Below are 25,936 nucleotides of genomic sequence, written 5' to 3'. Positions count from 1 at the left end.
GCCAGGACTACGTGGGGCTGCTGCAAAGCCATGTGCTGGCATTCCAAAGGCAGTCTTCTCCAGTGGGTGCCATCCCAAACTGCCACCAACTTGAGGAAGGCCCAGGGTTCCTTTTTTTTTTTTTTTTTTTTTTTTTTTGGTTTTTTCGAGACAGGGTTTCTCTGTGTAGCCCTGGCTGTCCTGGCACTCACTTTGTAGACCAGGCTGGCCTCGAACTCAGAAATCCGCCTGCCTCTGCCTCCCGAGTGCTGGGACTAAAGGCGTGCGCCACCACGCCCGGCCCTTTTTTTTTTTTTAAGATTTTATTATGTATGTATTGTTCTATACTGCATGTATGTCAGAAAAGGGCATCAGATCCCATTACAGATGGTTGTGAGCCACCATGTGGTTGTTGGGACTTGAACCCAGGACCTCTGGAAGAGCAGATGGTTCTCTTAACCTCTGAGCCATCTCTCTAGCCCTATCCCCTTCCAGGGTTCTTTTTAAAGGAAAGGTCCTAGGACTAAGCAGACAGACAGATTTCCTCCCAGCTCTCTTCCCCTGGGACATGGTAACCTGAGTTCCTGCCTGGGCTGTTAGGTGTGTACAGTATGCTTGGATTGTCTCCTGGGTAAAGCAGCCTTCCGGGTGGCCATGTCCTGGTGCTGGGAATGGAACCTGTATGCTAGGTGGACATTCTGCCCTAAGCCACTCCTGCCCCACAACCTCTTTCTATTTCTCTTGAATGTCCTCACAGTAAGCCTTGTGAGGTGTTCTAGGGTTTATGAAGGGTGCTGACCTGCTTCCTCACCCCCATCCTCAGGACATCTGCAACCAGCGTAGGCACCGGCAACGGCGGAAGGCAGAGATGCTAAGGCTCCGGACCACGCTGCAGGGCCTGGATGCCAAAACCATCTTCTATGAGGAACAGGGTGACTACTACAACCAATACATCCAGGCCTGCCTTGACCACCTGGCCCCCAGACCCAAGTAGGTGCTGTAAACCCAACCCTAAGCTCTTGGTTCCCTCCCCACCACTCCTCATCCACCTTTGCCCTGCCATCTCCCAACCCTGGCTGGAATTCATCCTAGTGTGGTACTGCCTGCTCCTGACCCTGGTGTCTGTGGTTCCAGATCACCTCCCACAGCAGGGAGGTTCCTTGGGGCCTGGTGTCTTCCTGACAGCCACCAAGAGCCAACAGCCAGTGTTGAAAGTTTGTCTCCGGGCTTTCTTCTAAACAGGAGTTCTGGGAAGGGGAAGAAGCAGCCGTCTCTTCACTACACAGCCGCCCAGCTCCTAGAAAAGGGTGTCTTGGTGGAAATTGAAGATCTCCCTGTTTCTCAGTATGTGTCTTTGGGGGACAGAATGTCAGACTCTTCGTGTCTCCAGAGAGGGACAATGCTGGAATGAAGCTCTGAAAGGGGCACTGGGTTGAAAGGAAGGAGGGACCTGCTAATGGGGAGGTGGGGAGATGGGGCATCTTGGAGCAGAGCGGAGAGCAGTGGGCATGTTCCTGCTCTAGTAAGGATTCTGGGAAAGCTGCTGGGAGGTGAGAACAGCTTGGTGGACCACGCAAGTCGAAAAAGACTAAACAGGCAGAGCTCAAACCAGGGGAAGAGAGAGCAGGCCCTGCCTGGCAAAGGAGAAGCTTGGCTCTCGGTGGGACCATACCGCCCTGATGAGCAGCAGAGGAGTGGGGGTGGGGCTCTGAACAGAGGAGCCCCGTGCTGAGTTTTATCCCTCACAGCTTCAGAAACGTCATCTTTGACATCACTCCTGGAGACGAGGCAGGAAGGTTTTTCGTCAATGCTAAGTTCCTGGGTGTGGACATGGAGAAGTTTCAGCTCCACTACCAGGTAAGGTCACTAATTACAGCACCTGCCAGAGCCAAACCCACGAGTGCAAGTCTGTAATCCAAGCACCAAGGAGGCTGAGGCAGGAGGATCAAAACTTCAAGGCCCAGAGCTGTCAATGGCTCCGCTGATGGCACTACTTACTGAAAAAGCCTAGGACTTGGGTGTTGATCCCTAAGGCCACCCACAGTGGAGGGAGAGAACTGACTCCTGTGGGTTGTCCCCTGCCCTCTCCACATGTACCGTGGTGTAAATGACCACATGTATATGCACACGCACAGATAAAGCTCTCTCTTCCCCTGTGCCACACATCTTTAATTCTGTACTGGGAGGCAGAGTCAGGTGTGTTCTCACTGCACACTCTACTCTTCCAGAGGTCCTGAGTTCTATTCCCAGCAACCACGTGGTGGCTCACAACCATCCGTAATGGGACCTGATGTCCTCTTCTGGAGTGTCCGAAGACAGCGACAGTGTACTCACATACATATAATAAATACATAACGAGAGAGAGAGAGAGAGAGAATGAATGAATATATTAGGGATTAGAGATATAGCTCAGTGGTATAGTATTTGTTTAGCACACATGGAATCAAAGATTAAATCCCAACACTGGAAAACAAAATACCCCTTTGGGCTTTAGGTTCAGTTCCCTGCGCTGCCTTGTTTAACCTCCTACCCACTCTGCAGCCTTCACCTGTTCTATAGTCTCTGAGACTAAAAGGTTAAGGGAACTGACCGAAGCCCTAGCTGATGTTCGGGGAAACAAGGTCTGCTGTCACCTAGGATGGCCGTCACTGGCTGAGGATGGCCTTGAATTTATGATTATCTTGCCTCTGTCCAAATGCTGGGATTGCAGAGTGTGCTACCATAGCTGATCTGTGGAGTACCTGGGCTTCACACAGTTTAGACAAGTGCTATTCCAACTGAGCTACACCCCAAGCCCATATTTTTAAAGTATTATTTTTACATGGGTTCTAGGAATCCAACTCAGGTCCCTGATAAGCACTTTTGCCAGCTGAACTATATCCCAGCCCTGTTTTCCATTGCTGGTGTAGAGGTGTGGATGGGGTGCAGGGTGTGGATGTGCTCACGTGGACCTGTCTCTCTCTGAACTTGCCAGCTCACTGTATTGAGTAGGCTGGCTACCCAGGGAGCCTCTGGGCTCTACCTATCCCTGCCTCCCCGTGCTGGGTTATAGCGAATACCACTGTGGGTGCTGAAGCTCCAAACTTGGGTTCTCAACTCCACTAGCACCATCTCTGCTGAGACATCCTTAGACCCCTTGTCTGTCTGTCTGTCTGTCGGTCGGTCGGTCTGTCTTAGGGTATATTTGATCTATTTGTGGATGGGTGAGTGCCTGCACCTATATGCTTATGGAGTCCAGAAGAGGACACCAGATCCCTGGCAGCAGAAGTTACAGGGATATGGGTGCTGGGATCTGAACTTTGCTCCTCATGACTGAACAGCAAGGCCTCTCTCTCATCTCTGAACCATCTTTCCAGTCCATCTTTTGTTTTTTGAGGTAGTGTGTCCCCTGTAGCTCAGGCTGGTCTTAAACTCAAGGCCATCTTCCTTCCGGGCTTACAGGTTTGTGCCACCACATCCAGTGTGAATCAAGGCTTTTATATTTATTTGTTTTTCTTTGTTTTGTTGTTGTTTTTAAGATAAAGTTTCACTCTGTAGCTCAGGCTAGCCTCCCAAATGCTAGAATTAAAGACAGGTACCACCATGCCCAGACATATTTACTGTTTGTTTTTCTTAAGATAATATTTTATTTTTTATTTGTGTATATGTATGCACACATTCATTCAGATGTCCAGGGAGACCAGAAGAGAATACCTTGGAACTAGATTTACAGGCAGTTGTAAGACATCTGATATGGGTGCTGGAAACCAAATCCAGGCTCTCTGCGAGAGAGCAGCAAGTGCTCTTAACTATTGAGCCATCTCTCCAGACCTACCTGTTGTTTGTTTCTTTATTTTTGAGAAAGGGTTTTATTTTTTAGCCCAGGCCAGCCTGGAATTCATAACTATCCTGCCACATTCTCCCCATGTGTGCCGGAGTTCCAGGTGTGTGCCACCACGGCTTGATCCGGAGCGGTGATTTTTCAGTACAGATTCTCCGGTGTTTGCCTTGAATAAGAAACCCGCTTTCAAGTCCTGGCTCCACTTGGCCTGACATTGGCTCAAATCCCTGGGCCTGTTTTTCTCATTTGCAAAGTGGGCTTTGAACACCCAGCACTTCAGTGCCCGGTGCTCTGGCAGCTGTAAGGCTGTGTGACACTAGCATCTCATGGGCTGGCTGGGCCACTCCCAGAAGCTCTTAACTCCCCCTCCCTGTCTCTTCCCTCCTAGGACCTCTTGCAGCTGCAGTATGAGGGTGTGGCTGTCATGAAACTCTTTAACAAAGCCAAAGTCAACGTCAACCTCCTCATCTTCCTGCTCAACAAGAAGTTCCTGCGGAAGTGACGGAGGCGGCACTGAGGCCTCTCAACTGACTGGCTGCTGCGCTTCTCCATTACCCAGCTCTGCTCCCCGCAGACCAGAGCTCAGGCCACAATGCTTGACCCTCCCGCCCAAGAGGAATTGTCCTACTTGGCTGAAGTGGGCCAGGCTCCAGGTCCGGCTGGGTGGCTTTTACCACATCCCCAGGAACCAGGAGCCTGCACTCAGTCCTGCAAAGAACCATGGTTTTGTGTCGTTACTGCTCTCGTGTGGTCACCACGGTGTCCGCCAGTCGTCCTAGCACTGCCCAGCAGCCTTATCTCCCTTCCTTTCCACGGGCTTCCAAAGCCCGGGCCAAGCTGTCTGCCCCAACTCTGCTTCATAAGCCATGGGCATCGCTCTCCCCTACAGCCCAGGTCCCTCTGCTGTGCCCCTCAGCCACCTCTAAGGTCATCGTGTTCTAGCCTTGACTTGGTGAAGCACTTGCTGATGTCCGTGACAGCTGAGTGCACACCTCAAATCTCCTTTCCCCACTTGTGGTGGTTCTTATGTGGGTCACTGGGGTATTTATTCTAACCTGATTGTTGTGTGGCCTTAATCATGGTTTTAATTCTCACTTTCTGAACTCAGAGTTCTTGTCTTGCCATCTTCTCGTCACCTCAGAGCTGACTTCCAGGTGGTTCTCATAGACCTGCAGGCCAGCCTTGGCCACTCTCTGTCCTCCCCACATCTCCCATCTTCCTGCCTCGCTGCCCTCTAGATTTCCTCTTAATAAAATGTTATTTCCTATGTTAACCCCTGTGTTGTTGCTATAGTACAGCCATCAGGTTCTGGGGTGCAGCTTGTGAGAATTCTGAGATGCATCCTTCAGCAGCCTCTCCCCGCCATGGGCTCAGGCCCACTATGTCTGCCTGCCCAGGCTTGCACCACAGGGACAGAGGGACTATGCCTGCCCAGGCTTTCCACCACAGGGGACAGAGGGACAGAGAGGAGGAGGAGGAAGGCGTGCTCAGGATTGATTCAGTTAGCTGGCCACTCTTAACAGCTAAGGGTGAGAAGAGCCCAGTACCGGCTCCTCCCCCCCACCCACCCACCCATTGTACACAGCTCCAGTCTGTGCCGTGCCTAAGCCTGGACATTCCACATGAGCCACAGCTCCTTCTGTCCCCTTTCCATGGAGAAAGTTTCCCTGCTTTCGGGAATCTACCAGGGCCTGTGGGGGATGGGACAACGGACACCTGCCTGACCCTTGAACTCAGCAGCATCTATTGGGCGCCCACATGTTCCTGGCACAGCCTGCCTGCCTCTGCTCTATTCCATTCTGTCACCCAGTATCTGTGTCCTTGTCACATTCAATCTCACTCAAAGCCTCCTCCTCCTTAACATGTCACAGTAAAAACTTCAAGTGCTGCCTTGCCCTGGGTGACAGTGAAATGTACCAGGATCCTAGTCTCTCTGCCTGCTCAGTTGTAGGAACATTAAAAAAAAAACCTCACACTCACCAAGTAGTTCTGACACAGCCCTGCTGCAGGACCACACACCCCACCCCCACAAATACAGGGCAGTCACACATACCACATGAAGAAATGTCACAATGGCTAAGCCGTAAAGGGCATCACAGGACTTCATTGATTGTCTCCTTCTACCCCTCCCTGGCTACACACACACACACACACACACACCCACCTTGTGCCAACAGTCCCCCATAAGCCCAAGCTGATTCACCTAGGCTTACCTTCCAAGGCCCAATCTGACATACAGAGCCTCTGCAAGTGGGAGTATCAAAAATAATACCAAGTGCCAACCAGCAGAAAAAGTATTCTAGTCCAGGCATGATGGCATACATCTGTCATCTCTGCACAGGACAGTAGAGACAGTATATTTAAGACCAGCCTTGACTACACGCCACAGTCAAGGCTAGCTTGGGTAAATGAAACCCTGTCTCAGACAAAACAAAACAATGCCCCAGGGGCTAATGGTATATAATTTAGTGGCTCTATGGTCTGGTAATTGTCTAGTTTGCCCAAGTTCTTAGGCTGAATCCCTGCAAAGGAAAGGTAGTTGACTTCAGTAGATGGTCCTGAGAAAAACCAGAAATTCACACGTTTAGAAAACAATGGCATTGAGCCCTAAAACCCTGTCATACAACATAAGCAAATGCTGATTCTTTTGAAAAAGAATTATTTTATGGATATGAGTATACTGTAGCTGTCTTCAGACATGCCAGAAAGGGTATCAGATCCCATTACAGATGGTAATTGAGCCACCATGTGGTTGCTAGGAATTGAACTCAGGGCCTCTGGAAGAGCAGTCAGTGCTCTTAACCGCTGAACCATCTCTAGCTCTCCCACTCTTAATCTTTACTTGTGTCCTTTTTTTTTTTTTTTTTTTTTTTTGAGAACCATCTCTCTAACATGCAAATGCTATTTTTTGAGACAGAGTCTCACTACATAGTACAAGCTGTCCTTGAACTTGTGATCTTCCTGTCTTAGCCTCCCCAGTGTTGGAAAAAAAAAAAAAAACATTCAGTGTGGTTCATGGAATCTAAATGGAAAAACATAACTATAGAACTCTTAGAAGAAAACAACTGGGGTTACAGCTCGGCTAGGAGGGAGCCTGTCTGACAAGCACAGCGCTCTGGGATTGATTCCCAGCACTGCATAAAACCAGATGTGGAGGTGTGCACCTGTAACCCCAGCATCTGAAGGCAGAGGAACCAAAGGTTCATGTTTGAGGCTAGCCTGGTCTACAGCACAAGCTCCAGGACAACAGCCAGAGCTACACAAACCTTGTCTGGAAGGTCATGTTTGTTTGTTTGTTTGTTTGTTTGTTTTGTTGTTATTGTTTCGAGACAGGATTTCTCTGTATAGCCCTGGCTATTCTGGAACTCACTTTGTAGACCAGGCTGGCCTCGAACTCAGAAACCCACCTGCCTCTGCCTCCCAAGTGCTGGGATTAAAGGCGTGCACCACCACATATTTTAAGGACATATCTTAAATGAGATGGTTCAGGGATTGAATGTACTTCTAGAGGACCTGGGTTCAGTTCTCAGTACACACACACATGGTAGCTCACAGCCGTTGGTAGCTCCAGTTCCAGGAGAGCTGGTACCCTCTTCTGGCCTGCACAGATACCGAGCACATGCAAGCAAGACACTTGAACAAATCAAATAAAAACAAGCCTTTAAGAAGAGCATTGGCCGGGCGTGGTGGCACACGCCTTTAATCCCAGCACTCGGGAGGCAGAGGCAGGCAGATTTCTGAGTTCGAGGCCAGCCTGGTCTACAAAGTGAGTGCCAGGACAGCCAGAGCTACACAGAGAAACCCTGTCTCGAAAAACAAAACAAAACAACAAAAAAAAGAGCATTGAAAACATATATTCACACAAAAGTCTTTCATAAGTATTCATGTTAGCATTGTTTGTAAAAGCTCCAAATATCCACCAACTGATACCTGGATAAACTCAAGGAGAGCCGTCCACACAGTGGGGTAGCAGCCATCAAAAGCAGCAGGGTTCTGAAGCACAGACAAAGCTTGACGCACAAATCAAGTCAGCCTGGACAGCCATGTGTTAGATCTCCCATGTGAAACACCCAAGGCAGACAGAGCCATGACACCAAAAGAAAGTCAATGACAAGTCACTGGAAAAAGGAAGGCACCTAGGGCGTGGAGAATGATGAAAACATTTTATAATTAGAGTTGGCCTCAGTGGTGCAATCCTGTAATCTCACAAATACAGGATACCGAAGCAGGAGGAACAGAAGGCCAGCCTAAGCTAGTGTCTGTCTCAGGGGGTCTTGCAGAACTGTAGCTCAGTGATTCAGTGAGATTACCAGCCTAACCCATGGTGCTGGGTTTGTCTAGACACTGGGGGAAAAATGTGTGTGTATATATATTTTTTTCTGTAATTGGATAGTGATAATGGCAATGTAAATAATGAACCTTTATTTAGATTGTGAATGGAAGACACAGGGCTATTTGTTACATTTCACCAGACAGCGTTGAGAAATCCCTTTCAGTATTATAATTTAAATTTTTTGAATGAGAGTAACTACAAACTTTAGTAATAAAATGAAAATAGTTCCTTTAAGAAAAATAGTGAACAAATTCTTAGAGAAAATATTTTCTATAGTGAGGTTATTTGGCTTTGGTCATTTTAAATATTTAACCACTCAACTGTATGTTTCTGAATATTATGACGTACTAATTATACTTCAATAAACCTTTGTTTTTGGTGTTTTTCTTGATTAAAAAAAAATTAGGTGGTGACACATTCCTTTAGTTCCAGCACTTGGGAGGCAGAGGCAGGTGGATCTCTGTGAGTTCAAGGTCATCCTGATCTACAGAGTGAGTTCCAGGACAGCCAGGGATACACAGAGAAACCCTGTCTCGAAAAACAAACAAACAAACAAACAAGAAAATGCCTCACAGGCCAATCTGACGCAGGCATTTTCTGAACTGAAATTCCTCTTCCCAGGTGACTCTAGCTTGTGTCAAGTTGACAAAACCTAAGCAGGACATTTCTTTATTTTTAAAGCTAAGTGTTTGAAGTTTGCCAGTGTGTATGTCACTGTGTACCACAATGCCTTTGGAGGCCAGCAGGGGGGACAGATGCCCTAAACCTGGGGCATCTAAACAGAGGGTCCTGAGAGCTGCCATGTGGGGCTGGGGATTCAGTGCGGGTCCTCTGCAAAGGCAGCCAGTGTCCTTAACCACTGAGCCATCGTTCCAGCATAGCCAGCCCTCTTCCAGCTCTGTTTTTTTTTTGTTTGTTTGTTTGTTTTGTTTAGTTTAGTTTAAAGCTGGGGAAAGATCAGGGAGGCAGACTCCTGTCAGGTCAAAGGACAGCTTGTAGGGATCAATCCTCTCTACCACATGGGTCACAGGAATTGAACTTAGGTCACCAGACTTGGCAGCAAGTACTTTTACCTGCTGAGCCACCCACCCACCTCCCAGGACAAAAAACTTTATTATTTATTTATTTATTTATTTATTTATTTATTTATTTATTTGATTTTCTGAGACAGGGTTTCTCTGTGTAGCCCTGGCTGTCCTGGAACTCACTCTGTAGACCAGGCTAGCCTCAAACTCAGAAATTCACCTGCCTCTGCCTCCCAAGTACTGGGATTAAAGGCGTGCGCCACCACTGCCCAGCCCTTAATTTATTTTTATAATAATACTTTTTCCCCCCCAAGACGGGCTTTCTCTGCATAGCCTTGGCTGTCTTGGAACTCAATGTGTAGACCAGGCTGGCCTCAGCTAGCTTTGTTGCTGCTGCTGTGACTGTCTGTGGCCACCTCCTAGTGAGCGACTCCAGCTGGGAGGCACCCAGCCTCAGCGATGGGCACCTCCCAGGATTTCAGCACCTGACATGTGATTTGGCTGTCCTTACTATTTTTAGACTCACTTAATAAATTCTGAGGCATGTATGTAGTTGTATATGTCCCCTTGCCTCTGCTGCTCCAGATAAAACACCAGGCTGTAGACAACTGAGGTTATCAAGGACTCTCAACCAGGAAAAAAAAAAGAGAGAGCAAATCTGTCAAGATCAAGAAAAACAAGTGTTTCCTGGAGCTCAACCATAAAGAGTACTTACTAGGGGGGCCTGGAGAGATGGCTCAGCGGTTAAGAGCACTGGCTGCTCTTCCGAGGTCCTGAGTTCAATTCCAAGCAACCACATGGTGGCTCACAATCATCTGTAATGGGATCTGGCGCCCTCTTCTGGTGTGTCTGAAGACAGCTACAGTGTACCCATATACATTAAAAAAAAGAGAGAGTCTGTCCGGCAGTGGTGGCGCACACCTTTAATCCCAGCCCTTGGGAGGCAGAGTCAGGCGGATTTCTGAGTTTGAGGCCAGCCAGGTCTACAGAGTGAGTTCCAGAACAGCCAGAGCTATACAGAGAAACCCTGTCTCAAAAATAAAAAATAAAAATTATAAAAAGGTTTAATATTTCAGATGAGATTCCCAGTATGCACAGGGCAGCTCACAACTCCAGTCCCGAGTATCCTATGCTCTCTTGTAGCCTCTGAGGCATGGCATGCACCCACTGCACAGATATATAGAGGCAAAATAGCCACACACATAACAGTAAAATAAATAAACCCTTAATAAAGGAAGAAAGAAAACAAGTGTAACAGGAACCTGCAGGCTAGAGATGGCTCAGCGGTTGAGAGCACTGACTGCTTACTCTTCCAGAGGTCCTGAGTTCAATACCCACCAGCCACATGGTGGCTCACAACCATCTGTAATAAGTTCTGATGCCCTCTTCTGGTGTGTCTGAAGAGAGCTACAGTGTACTCATATAAATAAAATAAATCTCTTTTAAAAAATAAAAGCAAATGCCGGTGTTGGTGGCGCATGCCTTTAATCCCAGTACTCGAGAGCCATAGGCAGGTAGATTTCTGTGAATTTGAGGCCAGCCTGGTCTATGTAGTAAGTTCCAGGCCACCCAGGACTAGACGGTGCAACTTTGCCTCCGAAGAATAATTTTTTCTACAGTTACTGATTTTGTGTGGTGGCCACATGCAGGCTGCGATGAGCACCTGGAGGTGCTCAGAGGACAACTTTCAGTTCTTCCTTCCACTATGTGGACTCTGGGGACGCAACTCAGGTGGCAGTTCAGGCTACCCACTGAGCATCTCACTGGCTCCACAGTAAGAGCCTCTCTCCAGAAAGAAATAGAAAATAAAAGCTATCACAAGCAAACCTACTTAAATGCCTTGTTAAATTCAGGTGAGTCATGCAGCATTTCTCAAAAATGCTGGCCCCAGAAATATTAAACCTTTTTATAATTTTTATTTTTTATTTTTGAGACAGGGTTTTTTCTGTGTAGTCCTGACTGTCCTGGAACTCACTCTGTAGATGGGATTAAAGATGCATATCAGCACTGCCCAGCTTATTTTTATTTTTGAGACAAGGTCTGACTTATTCATCCCTCACCGTGTCTCTGAGGGTAACCTTGACCTCCTGACTCTCTTACCTCCGCCTTCCCAGCATTGCCAACACAGAGGAAAATAACTTATTACAATGTTTGCTTTTCAAGACTTTTCCTACCACCCAGAAGTGTGTGATTCATCAGGGCCCTTCGCTGGCAGCCAGGGCAGGGAGCTCCAAGTGACTCTGTGGTGTCTGTGATGACCAAGGCGTAAAGGCATTTGCAGCAGCAAATTCTTTTATTTTTTTTTTAACATTTATTTATTTTATGTATATGAGTACACTGTAGCTATCTTCAGACACACCAGAAGAGGGCATCAAATCCCATTACAGATGGTTGTGAGCCATCATGTGGTTGCTGGGAATTGAACTCAGGACCTCTGGGAGAGCAGTCAGTGCTCTTAACCTCTGAGCCATCTCTCCAGCCCTACTTTTATTTTTTTTTTAATTAAGAAAAAAAAATCATTTTTTTCAAGACAGGGTTTCTCTGTGTAGTCATAAAACTCACTTGGGTTGTTCTGGAACTCATTATACGAAAGAGCTGGCCTCAAATTCACAGAATCCCACCTGCTTCTAACTCCTGGGTACTGGAATTAAGGACATGTGCCACTATGCCCAGCACTAAATAAATGGTTTTTCTCCTTGGTCTTCTGAGACAGGGTTTCTTCTCTGTGTAGCCCTGGATGTCCTGGAACTTGCTCTGTAGACCAGGCTGGCCTTGAACTCAGAGATCCACCTAACTCTGTCTCCTGAGTGCTAGAACCAAAGGTGTGCGCCACCACCACCTGGCTAATTTTTTTAAAGAGAAAATTTAATTAAAGGATAGCAAAACAAAATGCCACGTGAGATGGAGGTGGTGCATGCCTTTAATCTCAACACTCAGTAGGCAGAGGCAGGTGAATCTGGATCTCTCAGTTCTAGGCTAGCCTGGTCTACAAGCAAGTTCCAAGATAGCCATGGCTACACAGAGAAACCCTGTCTCAAAAAACTGTCAAGCAAACAAGCAAACAAAACCACTAGAGAGATACAGCTCAGCGGTAAAGTATTTGATTAGCACACACAAGATTCTGGGTTCTGTTCCCAGCACCACACACACAAAAGAAAGAAAATCTCAAGAGAACTAGGAGTAAGGGAGAAGGGAGGGGAAGCTATGAGAGATAGGAAGAAGATAGAAGAGAGGAAGGTAGGGAAGGAGAGGGGAGAGGAGGAGCGGAGAGGGGGGAAGGGAGGAGAGGAGAGCAGAGGGGAGGGAGGAGAGAGGAGGGCAGAACTTGCCAACATGGCCACCTGTGCAGGTTCCCTCATAGCACATGGGGAACTGCACAGAGCTGGGCCAGGAAGTCATGGAGCTAAAGGGGCTGCAGATTTCATTCTCATATCTACAACTTTTGGTTTCTCTGAGTTTTCTCAACACCTGCCTTACAGAAGCAGAGAAAGAGGAGCTGGGAGTTTTCGCTCTCGCCCTTGGTCATCAGCGCCCATCTGCTCCTGCAGGTGAGGCTAGCTTCCAAGCCGCCCTGAGAACTTTTGCTCCAAACATGACTCCATATTCTGTCTCTTGCCTTCCACCAAGAGGTCTTGAATCTAACTTTAGTGACATGTCTTCTGCAGGAGGCACAAGCAGAAGTATTACAGGCGTTTCTAGGCAACGGTGGGCATTTCACTTTGTTTACATTATTTGCTGTTGTTTTCCAGCCCTCTGTGAGTAACTCTCCTTATCACAGCACTAGAGAAGCCATGGCTCAGAGAGAGTCAGTGACTCACCCAAGCTCATACTAGAAATGAGGGTGCTGGGACTGGATCCCAGAAGGGTCTGACCCAACCTTCTCATTTCTACATATGAGCAACTCTGAGAGCCCACGGGACCAGACTGGAGGTTTTGTGGATGTGTGTGCATTCTTCATTTCTTTTTTAGAGACTTATTATTTAGGGCCCAAAGAGATGGCTCATCGGTTAAGAGCACTGGTTGCTCTTGCGGAGGACCTGGGTTTGGTTCCCAGCTCCCACATGGTAATGAACCTGTAACTCCAGGAACAGGAGTTCTGATGCCTCTTCTGACCTCTGTGAACTCCTGCATGCATGTGTTATACAAAACATACATGACAGCATACACATATAGACATAAAATATCATTTAAAATTATATGTAATTATATATGTATATATATATATATATATATATATATATATATATATATATATATTTTGTGTGTGTGCATGTGTATGTGTCCTCAGAGGTGGGAAGAAGGCATTGGATCCTTTGACTCTGGAGTTCCAGGCAATTTTGAGTCACCTGATACTTTATTTTTCTATTGTGGTAAAGACACCAGGACCAAGGCAACTTACAGAAGACAGAGTCTACTGGGGCTTACAGATTTAGAGGGTGGGCCCATAACCATCATGGCGGGCAGAAAGGCAGCAGGCAGCAGGCAGGAAGGCAAGGGACTGGGGCAGTAGATGAGTGAGAACTTACATTTTTGACCTCCAAGCACCAGGATGAGAGGGAGGGGAAAGATATGGAGGGAGGGAGGGAGAGAGAGAGAGAGAGAGAGAGAGAGAGAGAGAGAGAGAGAGAGAGAGAGAGAGAGAGAGAGAGAACCTGGGCTTGGTGTGGGCTTTTGAGACCTCAAGGCCCATCTCCAGTGACACACCTCCTCCAACAAAGCCACACCTCCTCCAGAAAGGCTACACCTCCTTCCCAAACAGTTTTACCAGCTGGGGACCAAGCATTCAAATATGAGTCTGTGGGGGACATTCTCATTCAAACAACCACGTGTGACCTGTTGTCCTGGGAACTGAGCAAGTCTGGTCTGCTGAAGGATCAGCAAGCATTCCGCCCACCTGCACCATGCGCTTGTAAGGTCTTGTTCTAAGTGCCTGAGTGCTTCTCCAGCATCTCCTCTGTACTCTGTGCCACTGTGAGCACGGAGCGCCGGCTCTCTTCCTTGGCAGTGGTGAGAGCTGAGCTGGTTTCCCCTGTACCCTTTACTCTTGTCTGGGCACGTGAGGTACTGAATGGGAATCCCACAGATACTTTTTGAGTTTTGTTCCGTTTCATTTTCTGAGACAAGAGTCTCACTAACTTTGGCCTCTCTGCAGTCTTCCTGCCCCAACCTTGATGTCTTAGTTAGGATTTTACTGCTGTGAAGAGACACCATGACCTAGGCAACTCTTATAAGGACAACATTTAATTGGGGCTGGCTTACAGGTTCAGAGGTTCAGTCCATTATCATCAGGACAGGAGCATGGCAGCATCCAGGCAGGCATGGTGCAGGAGGAGCTGAGAGTTCTACATCTTCATCTGAAGGCTGCTAGCAGAATACTCACTTCCAGGCAGTTTAGGATGAGGGTATTAAAGCCCACACCCACAGTGACACATTACTCCAACAAGCCACACCTTCTAATAGTGCCACTCCCTGGGCCAAGCATATTCAAATCAAGACACTTGGGAGAGCTAGGATTCTAAGCATGAGGAGCCATCCAGTCCCACAAGGACTTGTTGCCTGTTGAACAGGAGAGAACTCATTGGCTTCTATAATCTTCAAGCATCCTTGTCTGAGAGACCTCCAAGCCATCACAGACAATGTGATGGTACAAAAGGCTGCCGGGCATAAAGCAGGAATGAAAAGAATAAACACTCAGGCCTTTCGGTCCTCAACCTTTTCTCTTCATAAAGTGCTCTCTTACTGCCTCATGTATGTCTTGTTAGCAGTCAGCCCCGACTTGGGTCTGGAGCATGTGAGACCAGGACTTCAGCTCTCATGTCCTCTTACATGAGGTTACAGTACATGATCCTGTCCCCTAGAACAGCAACAAAGCTGGCCGTAGTGACATACATCTGTAATCCCGGCACTCAAAGGCCTGGGGCAAGAGTTCAAGTCTACGCTACAGAGTAAGGAGGCAGAGACCATAACAGGATGGATAGCAGAAGATCGGTAGCCAGCAGGTACCACATGTGGGATCTCATTGTCATAACAAACCTGCTGAGGTGCCAACCAGCTGGGTATGAGCACCCAGTATGTCCTCGAGGGTCTCCCATACCTTGACCAGTGGGTTGACTCAGTTAAGGCCTGTTGAATAAAAGCTCTCTTGGGGGGCTGGAAAGATGGCTCAGTGGTTAAGAGCACAGACTACTCTTCCAGAGGTCCTGAGTTCAATTCCCAACAACTACATGGTGGCTCACAAGCATCTGTAGTGGGGTCGAGTGCCCTCTTCTGGGGTGTCTGCAGAGAACAACAATGTACTCATATACATAAAATAAATAAATCTTTAGCAATCTCATCAGGAGAGACAGAGCCTATAAAGCACAGCAAACTTGGGAGGCAGAAGCAGGCCGATTTCTGAGTTCAAGGCCAGCCTGGTCTACAGAGTGAGTTCCAGGCTATACAGAGAAACCCTGTCTCGAAAAGACCAAACCAAACCAAAACAAAACAAATAAAGCACAGCAAGAGAGTGGTGCTAGCCCTGGATCAAAGTCCTGCCAAAGACACAGTCACTTGAGTGAAGACCAGGGGAGGAAGGACAGCCCTGACCCAAGGGCCCTCCAGCAGATGGGCCCTGCTCATTGCTGGCACGGTGCAGCCAACCTGAAAATAGGAGTTGGCATAGAGGCACAGCCTTTGATTCTAGACCTCAAAGGCTGAGGTAGGAGGATCACAAATTCCAGGACAGCCTGAGTTACAGTATATGATCCTGTCCCCTAGAACAGCAACAAAGCTGGCCATAGTGACATACATCTGTAATCCCGGCACTCAAAGGCCTGGGGCAAGAGGATTCCTAGGAGTTCAAGTCTAAGCTACAGAGTAAGACTATTTCAAAATACACCCACACACACACACACACACACAAAGCAAAGGAATGAACCTCACAACTGACATCCTGCTACACTCCCATCAATTGAGAAGTAGGAGAGTCAAAAGTTTAAAGCCATCCTCAACTATATATTGAGTTCAGTGCCAGCCAGGTCTACAAGAGACCCTAAGTGGGCTGGAGAGATGGCTCAGTGGTTAAAAGCTCTGACTGCTCTTTCGGAGGTCCTAAGTTCAAATCCCAGCAACCACATGTACAGCTACAGTGTAGTCATATACTTAAAATTAAATAAATAAATATTTTAAAGAGAGAGAGAGAGAGAGATCCTAAGTTAGGAAGCAAAATAATAACTAAGGAAAGGCAGTGGTGTGGTAGAGAAGCTAGATTCGAAAAGCACTAGAGGCAGCCTAATCTATGCTGTACTAAGGGGACCAGATATTGCCAGCTGTCACCAGCTTCCATCCAGGCACCATGCAGGAGCCATCCTTGGGCTTTTAAACAGAGGTCTCCACTTTTGATAGGCAGGAGCTCCATCCTGAGCGACACTAAAGCCCAGGCACTCTTCAACCAGGTTACTGCAGCTTAACCTTACAGCTCCTGTCCTAGCCTAGCACAGTCCAGGCCCTCAGATAGTCCTGTGAGTGTCTGAGACTGGCATCTGCTATCACCAAGCTAGAGAAGGCTCATATCCCTCTTCCTCAGTGCTCGAAGAGCTGTGGTCATCCTTGCTCTGTAGCTACGGGGAAGCAGGAGAGAGCTATAAACTTGGCCCACTCATCTCTTTCCAGGCTCCTCAACCTCCATCCATGCCAGGACCCCTCCTATATGCTTTCTGTTGCTTAGTAACCATGCCTCCTCTCCACCCTGCAGCAGGACCCTAGAAACTCTTGGGGTGATGCTGTAGGGAGGGCCTGTCAGTATGTGGGAACAAGGTCCCAAAAGGCCTAGGTGTGAACTGGGCTATCTTCCTACACAGCTCATGTTGGGAGGGTCACAGGAGGCAGCCTCGGGAGCATTGCTTCTGTCTCAACCGGGTTCCTAGAGAAACTACACTGGCCTTAGGACCAGGCAGACAAAGGCTGGACCTGAAATATAAAAACTTGTACCCTTACTTTGCTTCTCTTATGTGGGAAGAGTTCCCAAGAGGCAGTCCTGAGAGGCCCAGTGTCTATGCTAACCAAAAACACTCCACCAGCAGCCAACAGCAAGCTCCCTCCAAAGGCATGGTGCTTGTCTGGGTCCATCCAACTGTCCTCTGCCACTCAGTTGTCCTGGGTCACTGATGCTGGGTTTGACAATAATTTTTTTGTGGGTTAAGAATCTGGAAAGGGATGGGGTGTGTGTGTGTGGCACATGCTTTAATCCCAGCAAATCTCTGTGCCAGTCTGGTCTACAAGAGTGACTTTCAGGACAGCCAGGGCTAAACAGAAAAACCTTGTCTCAAAGAACAAACAAACAATCTAAGAAGAACAAGAATAATATGAAGAGGAACAGAACAAGGAAGAGGAGGAGGAAGAAGAAAGAAAGAATATGAAAAGGAGAAAGAGGAGAAAGAGGGAGAGGAGGAGGGGGAGGAGGAGGAGAAGCAGCAGAAGCAGTAGCTGCTGCTGAACAGAGAGGTTAGCACAGAGCCAGTTGAGACAAGACAGACTGAAGGGATATGCAGGAATGGGGCACAGATAACTCCCAGCAGGCTGGAGGGCCATGGAAGCTGCCTTCTGGATGAGGAGGCCAGCAGACAGTAGACAGCAGAAGGTACTTCCAGTCCTGGGCCAAGTGATCTCATTGAAACCCATTGCCTGATGCTGTTTCGACCTGGCAAGTCTCCCAGCTCTCCTGGGTCCCCAAGTAGAAGGGCTTTATATAGCTCACTCCTCAACTTGGGTTTGAATAATTAAACAGAGTGGACAGAAATAGCAGCCGGACAGTGAAGATGGGTTATTTTGGGGTTTTCTGGAACACAGGGCTCTTGGTGTCACCCAACCTCTATAGAGGGAGGAGCCAGCACAAAGGCTGCTGGGAGATTCCTGTGGGGAAACCCACGGCACTCTTTGGGCTCCATGAGCTGGCTGTTAGGGCTGCTCTGAGCCAGAGGAGAGTCTCAGCTCTATCTATGCATGCCTCCTCTTCAAGGATGAGTTGGTGCCTCTGCTAGCTGATCTCAGTTACTCCCAGGCAGGAAGTGCCCTCTGGTGTCTGTCAGGTCTTCAGCCTGGGAGAGGATGACAGAAATTGACAAGCAGGTCGATAAGCAGCCGCATGCAGGATGAACAAGGACTGGGTGGTCTGTGAGCACAAGAAGCCAGAATCAGGTGACAGGAGGCACTGTTCCCTCACCAGAGGCAGAAGGAGAGAAAGAGAAAAGGCAGCTGGGACTGGAGTAGGGGATAGCAGTGGTGAGGCTACAAAGAAGAGAACGCCTAAGTTGAGTTAGTGTCTGGCCAAGAAGTTCCTGCATTGGACACTGTATTATACGTCTGTAATTATACTCTAGGCTGAGGTTGGATTGCAGATTCAGGCTTCCTGGGCTACAACATGAGACTGAGGGTTGTGAGTCCCCTGGCAGGAAGCAGGTGCAGTCGCCCATGTTTCAGGAGCAATTGGCCAGCTGAGGCACTTTTTAGTAACAGAGCTGAACCCCAGTCTCAAGGGTTAAAGTCTGGCGTGGGAGAAGCTAGGCCCTACGCTCTTTCCCTCCAGATAATTTCAGTGTGAGAAAGTTCAGATTTGGGGGACACTAAAGTCATTAACATTTTCATTTTTATTCATGTAACAAGGTGTGTTGTTTTGTTTCAGATGGAATCTCGTGTAGCCCAGGCTGGCTTCCAAAGTCCAAGGATGACTGTCTTAGTCACTGTTCTTTTGCTGGGAGAAGACATCATGACAGAGGCAGCTTACAGGTGAAAGCACTTAATGGCTTGCTTAAAGTTTCAGAAGGTTCATTGTCATCATGACAGGGAATGTGGCAGCAGGCAGTCATGGTGGAGGAAAAGTAGGTGAAAGACCTTACATCCAGATCTACAGGAAGGAGGCAGAGAGAGAGAGAGAGAGAGAGAGAGAGAGAGAGAGAGAGAGAGAGAGAGAGAGAGAGAGAGAGAGAGAGAGAGAGAGAGAGAAAATGAGCAAGCAAGCTAGGAGCCTGGCGCCCTGGGCTTATTGAAGGAAACCTCAAAGCCCACCCCCAGTGACACATCTCCCCCATCAAAGCAACATCTACATCAACAAGGCCACACCTCCTAATCCTTCCCAAACACTTCCATTAACTGGAGACCAAGCATTCAAACATAGGAGCCTATGCGGCCATTCTCATTCAAACCTCCACAATGACTGAATGCTTGATCTTCCATCCATTCACCCATCCTCCCTCTCTCTCTCTCTCTCTCTCTCTCTCTCTCTCTCTCTCTCTCTCTCATCAGGGTTTCTCTGTGTAGCCCTGACTGTTCTGTTGTTCTGGAACAAGCTCTGTAGACCAGACTGGCCTTGTCTGCTTCTGCCTCCTTAGTTCAGAGGTGGCAGCATGAGAGGGGGAGGGGGGATTAAAAGCTTGCTCCACTGGCCATTGCTACTTTGTCTCACCACTAGGGATTTCAGCCCTGTAGCAAGTGTATTTTAACATCTCTCTAGCCCCGTGGCTTACTTTTATTTTTCTATATGTGTGTGTATTTGTGTGAGTTGTGTGCCACACATGTATGGGTCTCTGAGGAGCAGGCTCTAGATCCCCTGAAGATGGAGTTACAGGTTGTTGTGTAGTGGGTTCTAGGTGCTAATCTTAATTCTTCTTCCAAACCTCTGAGCCCTCCTAACCACTGAGCTTACTCTCCTGCCCTCAACAAACATTAAAATATCTTTCTATACAGTTGCTTGTTTGTGTCTGTATGTGTGTATGTGTGTGTACACACACACCAAGCAGCACTCTTGGGAAGGTCAGAGGACAGCTTTCAGGGATCAATTCTTTCCTTTTACCATATGGGACCGAGGGATGGAGCCTGATTGGACCTGTTCCTGTACCCACTGAACAACCTAGTTCACTGTCAACAAGCATTTTTTTTTGTTTGTTTGTTTTGTTTTGTTTTGTTTTTCTTTTTTTTTTTTTTTTTTTTTTGGTTTTTCGAGACAGGGTTTCTCTGTATAGCCCTGGCTGTCCTGGAACTCACTTTGTAGACCAGGCTGGCCTCGAACTCAGAAATCCGCCTGCCTCTGCCTCCCAAGTGCTGGGATTAAAGGTATGCACCACCACATCCGGCACAAACACGTTTTTAAAGCATTAGCAATAAGCCCCATTTGTGCTGGAAATAAATGTTATAGCCTTATTCTTCAGCTCATAGTTTAGTGGGGGAGAGGGTAGTTTTAGGACTTATGGCTACTGGAGGGAGCCTCTGCACTCTCAGAGGTGGGATGGCGGGGAGGGACTGTCTGCAGGGGGGACCAGGTGGAGTATATATAAAGTGAATTTAAAACAAAACAAAATAGGGCCGGGATTGGTGGCACACGCCTTTAATCCCAGCACTCGGGAGGCAGAGGCAAGGAAATTTCTGAGTGGATCAGCCTGGTCTACAAAGTGAGTTCCAGTACAGCCAGGGCTACAGAGAAACCCTGTCTCGGGGGGCGGGGGGGGGGGGCGGGGGGGAAAGGAACTAGAGAAATGGCTCAGAGGTTGAGAGCACTGACTGCTCTTCTAGAGGTCCTGAGTTCAATTCCCAGCAATTCACCGTGGCTTACAACCATCTATAATGAGATCTGGTACCCTCTTCTGGTATGCATAATACATAGTATTATGTCTGTATACATAATAAATAAATAAATCTAAAATAACTAAACCAAAACCAAACAAAATGTTTAAAAACCTAACTTCCCTCCCAATCAGGCTTCCATCCCAGGACTCCGGAGGCAGAGAGGATCAACAGCATAAGGCCAGGCTGTGCTGCCCAGGGAGAGTCTGTCCTAAGAAAGACTGAAATCCCCACAATCCCCTGCAGTACTCCTGTTTGCCCCAAGCAACTTTCCACACATGGGGCTGGCAAGTTTGGTAAGCTGCACGCTGCTCTTCACACTCGCACTGCTGCATATGTGCACACACACTAACAATAACTACTTTTTTTTTTTTTTTTTCGAGACAGGGTTTCTCTGTATAGCCCTGGCTGTCCTGGAACTCACTTTGTAGACCAGGCTGGCCTCGAACTCAGAAATCCGCCTGCCTCTGCCTCCCGAGTGCTGGGATTAAAGGCATGCGCCACCATGCCCGGCTAATAATTACTTTTTAAAGGGCGTGTGAGACGGCTTTCTGGGTAAAAGGTACTTGCAATCAAGCCAGATGACCTGAGTTTGAACTTCCACAGATTGTGTCCTCTGACCTCTACAGGCAAGCCTGACACACCCTCACACACAATAAGGCACATGCCTTTAATCCCAGCACTTGGGAGGCAGAACTCAGTCGGATTTCTGAGTTCAAGGCCAGCCTGGTCTACAGAGTGAGTTCCAGGACAGCCAGGGACTCACAGAGAAACCCTGTCTAGAAAAAAAAAAAAATTGCTTAGCTGGGCATGGCGGCATACACTTTAAAACTAGCACTCTGAAGGCAGAGGCAGGGGGATTTTCATGCCACAGGGACACACGATGGAGACCCTGTCAAATAAACAAGCTAAAAGCACCACTGAAATTGCCCAATTCAATGCTCACAGCAAGTAACACTGTTCAAGGTCAGCCAGCTAATAACAGTTGAAGCTGGGATCTGGCTGCGCATGGCTCTAAGGGAAGAAGACAAGAGCTGCTCAGAAAATGCTGTATGTATTTCAAAAGCAAGATCACCTGAGTGTGTGCTCTGTGAGCCTGAAAGAGGTAGGAGAGGCTCTTGAAAAAGGTGAGCCTGCACAGGGCTCAACTCTCCCACCCACAAATACTTAACTGGGCGACTACTCTGTTCTTTACACTAGCTGGAGGCACAACACTTGTGGACAGACACACTGAATAAGGTGAGGGAAAAGACTGCACTCATGTGCTTGGAGACAAGGTCTCACTATGTAGCTCTGTCTGTTCGGCAACTCACTATATACAGCAAGCTGTCCTGGAACTCTAGTCCACGAGTCCCTATCTAGCGCTTCCACCCAGCTAGAGCGCATGCCTCCTTTGCCTTCAGACTGAACCTGCTCTTCCAGCTCCTGGGTTTCTTTCCCAAAGGCAAAGCCTGCTTTAGGATTCGCTCTCTTGAGCTGGAGATGCGGCACAGTGGTAAGAATTGTGTCCTTAGCATGTGTGAGGTTCAAGACCTACAGGGGAAGAAGACAGGAAGGGAAGATAGGGGGAGAGAGAGACACACACACACACACACACACACACACAGACACAGAGAGAGAGAGAGAGAGAGAGAGAGAGAGAGAGAGAGAGAGAGAATGAGATTGAGCAAAGAAAGGATTTAAAAGGGGTCATGGCATGGAGGCTCCGCTGTAAAGAGCCTTGCAGCCCCAAACTGCCCAATGATCTGAGTTTGAACCCTAGAACCCACAAGCTGGAGAGAACCAACTACAAGTGGTCTTCTGATCTCCACAAACACAATAGAAAGTTAAAAAAAAAAAAAAAAAAAAGCGCCACCGGGTGGCGGTGGCACTTACTTTTAACTCCAGCAGAAGCTGGCAGATCTCTGAGTTCGAGGTCAGTCTGATCTAAAGAGTGAGTTTCCAGGACAACCAGGTCTACAAAGAGAAACCCTGTCTTGAAAAGCAAAAACAAATAAAAAGGAAAAGAATACACTCTCCTACTCTCAGAAATTCTTTTTAAAAATATTTATTAGTATTGTATGGTGTGCAGGGGAGAGATGTTATGTGTGAAGCTCAGAGGATAACTCTGGGAAGTTGCTTCTCGGGCTGGTACCGAAGCACCTTTATCCGCTGAGCCACTTCGTCGGCCTTTTGCAGTCCTTCTGAATGTCTCCCCTGCAATTCCTCCTGTTCCTATAGTTTCTAACACCCCACTTCGCTTTTCATTTCTCCGGTAACAGGCCCTGAGCTACTGGCCCTTTAAGATTGCCTTCTTCCCCCACGTGCTGTCTGGTTGGGCTGGCGATGCTGACGCATGCTTGACGTCAATAGCAGCTGGTGGAGTTTGGGCACGAGGAGAGAAGTTGGGATGGGGGTTGGGGGGGAGCGGAGCAAGAAAGCGATTCATTTGCATTTAAAGGGGCCTCTCGAGTTAATTCGCGCTTTACATTAATGTGTCCTGGGCAAACTTTCTGCCCTAGGCTGGGAATAGAGGCAAGAAAATGGCGTGATACAACTTAAGTCCAAGGCGATGAGTTTGATATGTTCTTCCGCGGAAAAAGAGAAATAGTCCGTCGGTGCCCAAGCTGAGAGCACGTGACCCGGAGGGGGTGGAGGCAGAAGCTGGGGGTGGGGGGGAGACTACTGTAAGGTTGTGTTTGTCTGCCCCCACCCCCACATCCTGCCCACCCAACTGCAGCTGCCACCACATCCTGCCCAGCCGGGGGCAGGGAGCTCCTGTGGGGGTACACGGACCCGAGACCGCTCTGGCACCTTTCGCTGTCCCTCAGCTCCAGGGGCCTCTGCTCTTGTCCCCAGGTCTGGTCCCAGGCACCCGGGTTCTCAGCGTAGGGTACTACTGTGCCACACGGACCTGGACAAGTTTCTGGCGGACTCTGCTACCCTTTACCCCAATTCTGGCTTGAAGTGGAGTTGAAGGATCCCCAGACTCGACCCCTGTCCTTATCTATCATGGTTATGGATGCTGAAATGAGGTATTCAGCAGAGTTTGCACAATTCTGACTCACAGTGCTGCGCAAATACATTTGCTAAGCGCGTTCCACGCCAGCTCTGCATCCCCGCAGGAACTCAGGAGCTGGTGAGGAATACCTTAGGAACTAAACAAACCCAGCAAGCTAGTGCGTCCAGAGGAGACAAGGGCGGAGTGGAGCGTCCCACCTTCCCGCGGAGAAAATACACGCCCACCTGCTGAGGGTCCGGTTCGCAAGCTTGGTGGCAGATGCGGGGAAGAATTGGGGGTCTTTGCGGTGATTATCCAAAAACTGGAGGAAGGATGACTCGGTGGTGGAGTCGCGGGTGGAGGTGGGGATTGAGAACTGTCCAGATGGCGCAGGGGAGGGGAAGGTGAGAGGAGGAGGGTCTGCCAAGCAGCTCACCAGACTAGAGGGGAAGGCAAGAGCACTTTTCCTAGGTTGAATAAGGACTGACTGCCAGGTAGAAGAGGGTGCTGAGAGGAACGGGGACCTTTCCAGTTCAGGTGAACTGGAGAAGCTTGAGAAGGGGTGGATAAAGGAGGATTAAGTTTTATTTGCCAGATAGCCTTGTGAAGATGCAGGTGAGTTTACAGGGTGTTCTTTTTAGGACGTCGGTGGGTATCTAGGTTTTACAGCAGGGCTGGAAGGTGAATTTTCTTTAGAACAGATGGGCGAGATGGCTGAGGCAGTAAAGCGCTTGCCATGTAAGCCTGGCCACGGGGAAGTTTGATCCTGAAACAAATGGAAAGGTGGAAGATCCATGCCGTAGAATTGTCCTCCGACCTCTAAACATGCAGCATGGTACGCTAACACAATAAACTGATTAACAAGAAATGGTGCACAGCCAGAGGTAGGAGAGGAAGCGCGAGACTCAGTCATTTGCCACCCAGAGGATTCTGGGATGGGAAATTCAAGGACCAGAAGAAAAGAACTCAGAGTCACTTTCAGGAAGTCCAATTTTCATCTAACTTCCAACATTACCTTGGCCCTTTTAAGTCTTTCGTGGAAATCAAGACCTCTCCCAAGACGTTTTCACAGTCTGAGTTTTGTCCCACTTGTAGTGTTACTGCCCCCTATTCTGGTCTCCTGTGAGTTGTCAAGTCAGCAGTGAGTGTCCAGGGCCCCCACCTCCCCGGAGCTCTGGGAGCTCTTTTCTTCCTGCTAGTCCTTTAATACCTTCCCCAGGTGACTCACCTTCCTTCCTCATTCCTTTTTAAAGGACTCAACATTCCAGGTCTAAAGAAGGCCAGCCAACCAATCACAGCCATGGACGGCCAGCCTCATATTTGAGATTGGCTGGGATCATGGCTCGCTGGAGGCTCACCAAGTTGGTTAGGGAGAGGCTGGGGAGGGGGATTCTGGGAAAATTTTTTTCTTCTGGCCTTGGTTATGTTTTGAGAAACAATCTTCAAACTGAGTTAGGTTCTCTAGCTTGGAGAGCCTCCAAGGTTGAGGCAGGTTGAAAACTCCTGAGGGCTTAGCTGTCCCAGGCCCATCCTGTTTTGTTTTCCTACAATCTGGGACCCAATGGCCTGAAGGCTGTGTTCCCAGGCCTGTTCCTAAGACGTCTTTTCCAGCAGCCCTGAATCTCTCCAGTCTCAACATTCTGCTTTTCCCGACGTCGGAAACAGCCGGAAAAATAAACACCCTGATGACTAAACGGTTTCTCCAGCTAGAGCCTGGGGAAGCACTAAAAATAGAGGCCACAAGTGAGGGGAGGTTCCCCACTGGGAGGGCACTTTCCCATTCTGCTCCCACCATAGCCACAAGCAGGAACAAGGCTGTGTTCTCCCAGGGCTTGGGGAAGGGCAGATGCCTTCACTCAAGTCTTGGGGGCAAACCAGACTGCTCAAGGAGTACTGGCAGCTCTGTGCTGGGAGTGCCCCCACCCCCATACTACTAGGAAAACTAAGGAGCAACATTTGGGGACCATGTGTGATCCTACATAAATCAGGCTTCTGGAAGGAGGGGCAAAGAGGAAGGGTTGAAAAGGGAGGCCGAGGGACTAGAAGCCTGCGTGCTTCCTGTTTAAGGAGGTACAAACACGTCTCCGAGCTCTTTGCAGAATAGTCCTATTGAACTGGCCCACTATGAGCCTTTTCTGAACTCACGCAGGGCCTAAAAGGGCTCATTTTCAGCTAAGCAGCCCGTGTGGGTCATACCGTGCAACACG

The 25,936-nt window shown here is 48.4% G+C and overlaps 1 protein-coding gene and 1 long non-coding RNA gene across 2 annotated transcripts in view; both read left to right on the top strand.

Annotated features, from left to right (window-relative positions):
• Iqgap3 (IQ motif containing GTPase activating protein 3) overlaps window positions 1–5,020 on the top strand; it is a 39,354-nt gene extending 34,334 nt beyond the window's left edge. Inside the window, exons 35-38 of the mRNA XM_021157888.2 lie at window positions 803–969; window positions 1,222–1,323; window positions 1,728–1,836; window positions 4,188–5,020. Of these exons, the coding sequence (XP_021013547.1) occupies window positions 803–969; window positions 1,222–1,323; window positions 1,728–1,836; window positions 4,188–4,301 (492 nt within the window). The 3' untranslated portion in view covers window positions 4,302–5,020. The remainder of the gene's footprint in view (window positions 1–802; window positions 970–1,221; window positions 1,324–1,727; window positions 1,837–4,187) is intronic.
• Window positions 5,021–18,101: 13,081 nt separating this feature from the next.
• Window positions 18,102–21,036, top strand: LOC147005607 (uncharacterized). Its single transcript, XR_015046616.1, has 3 exons — window positions 18,102–18,331; window positions 18,816–18,919; window positions 20,884–21,036. It is a non-coding gene; the product is annotated as an uncharacterized LOC147005607 (long non-coding RNA).
• Window positions 21,037–25,936: the final 4,900 nt, after the last annotated feature.

The sequence above is a fragment of the Mus caroli genome, unplaced genomic scaffold (genome assembly GCF_978045245.1).
Source record: "Mus caroli unplaced genomic scaffold, Mus_caroli_1 scaffold_3, whole genome shotgun sequence".
NCBI classification, from domain to species: Eukaryota; Metazoa; Chordata; class Mammalia; order Rodentia; family Muridae; genus Mus; species Mus caroli.
Note: the sequence above shows the minus strand (reverse complement) of the source record. Positions and strands in the feature narration are given on the sequence as shown.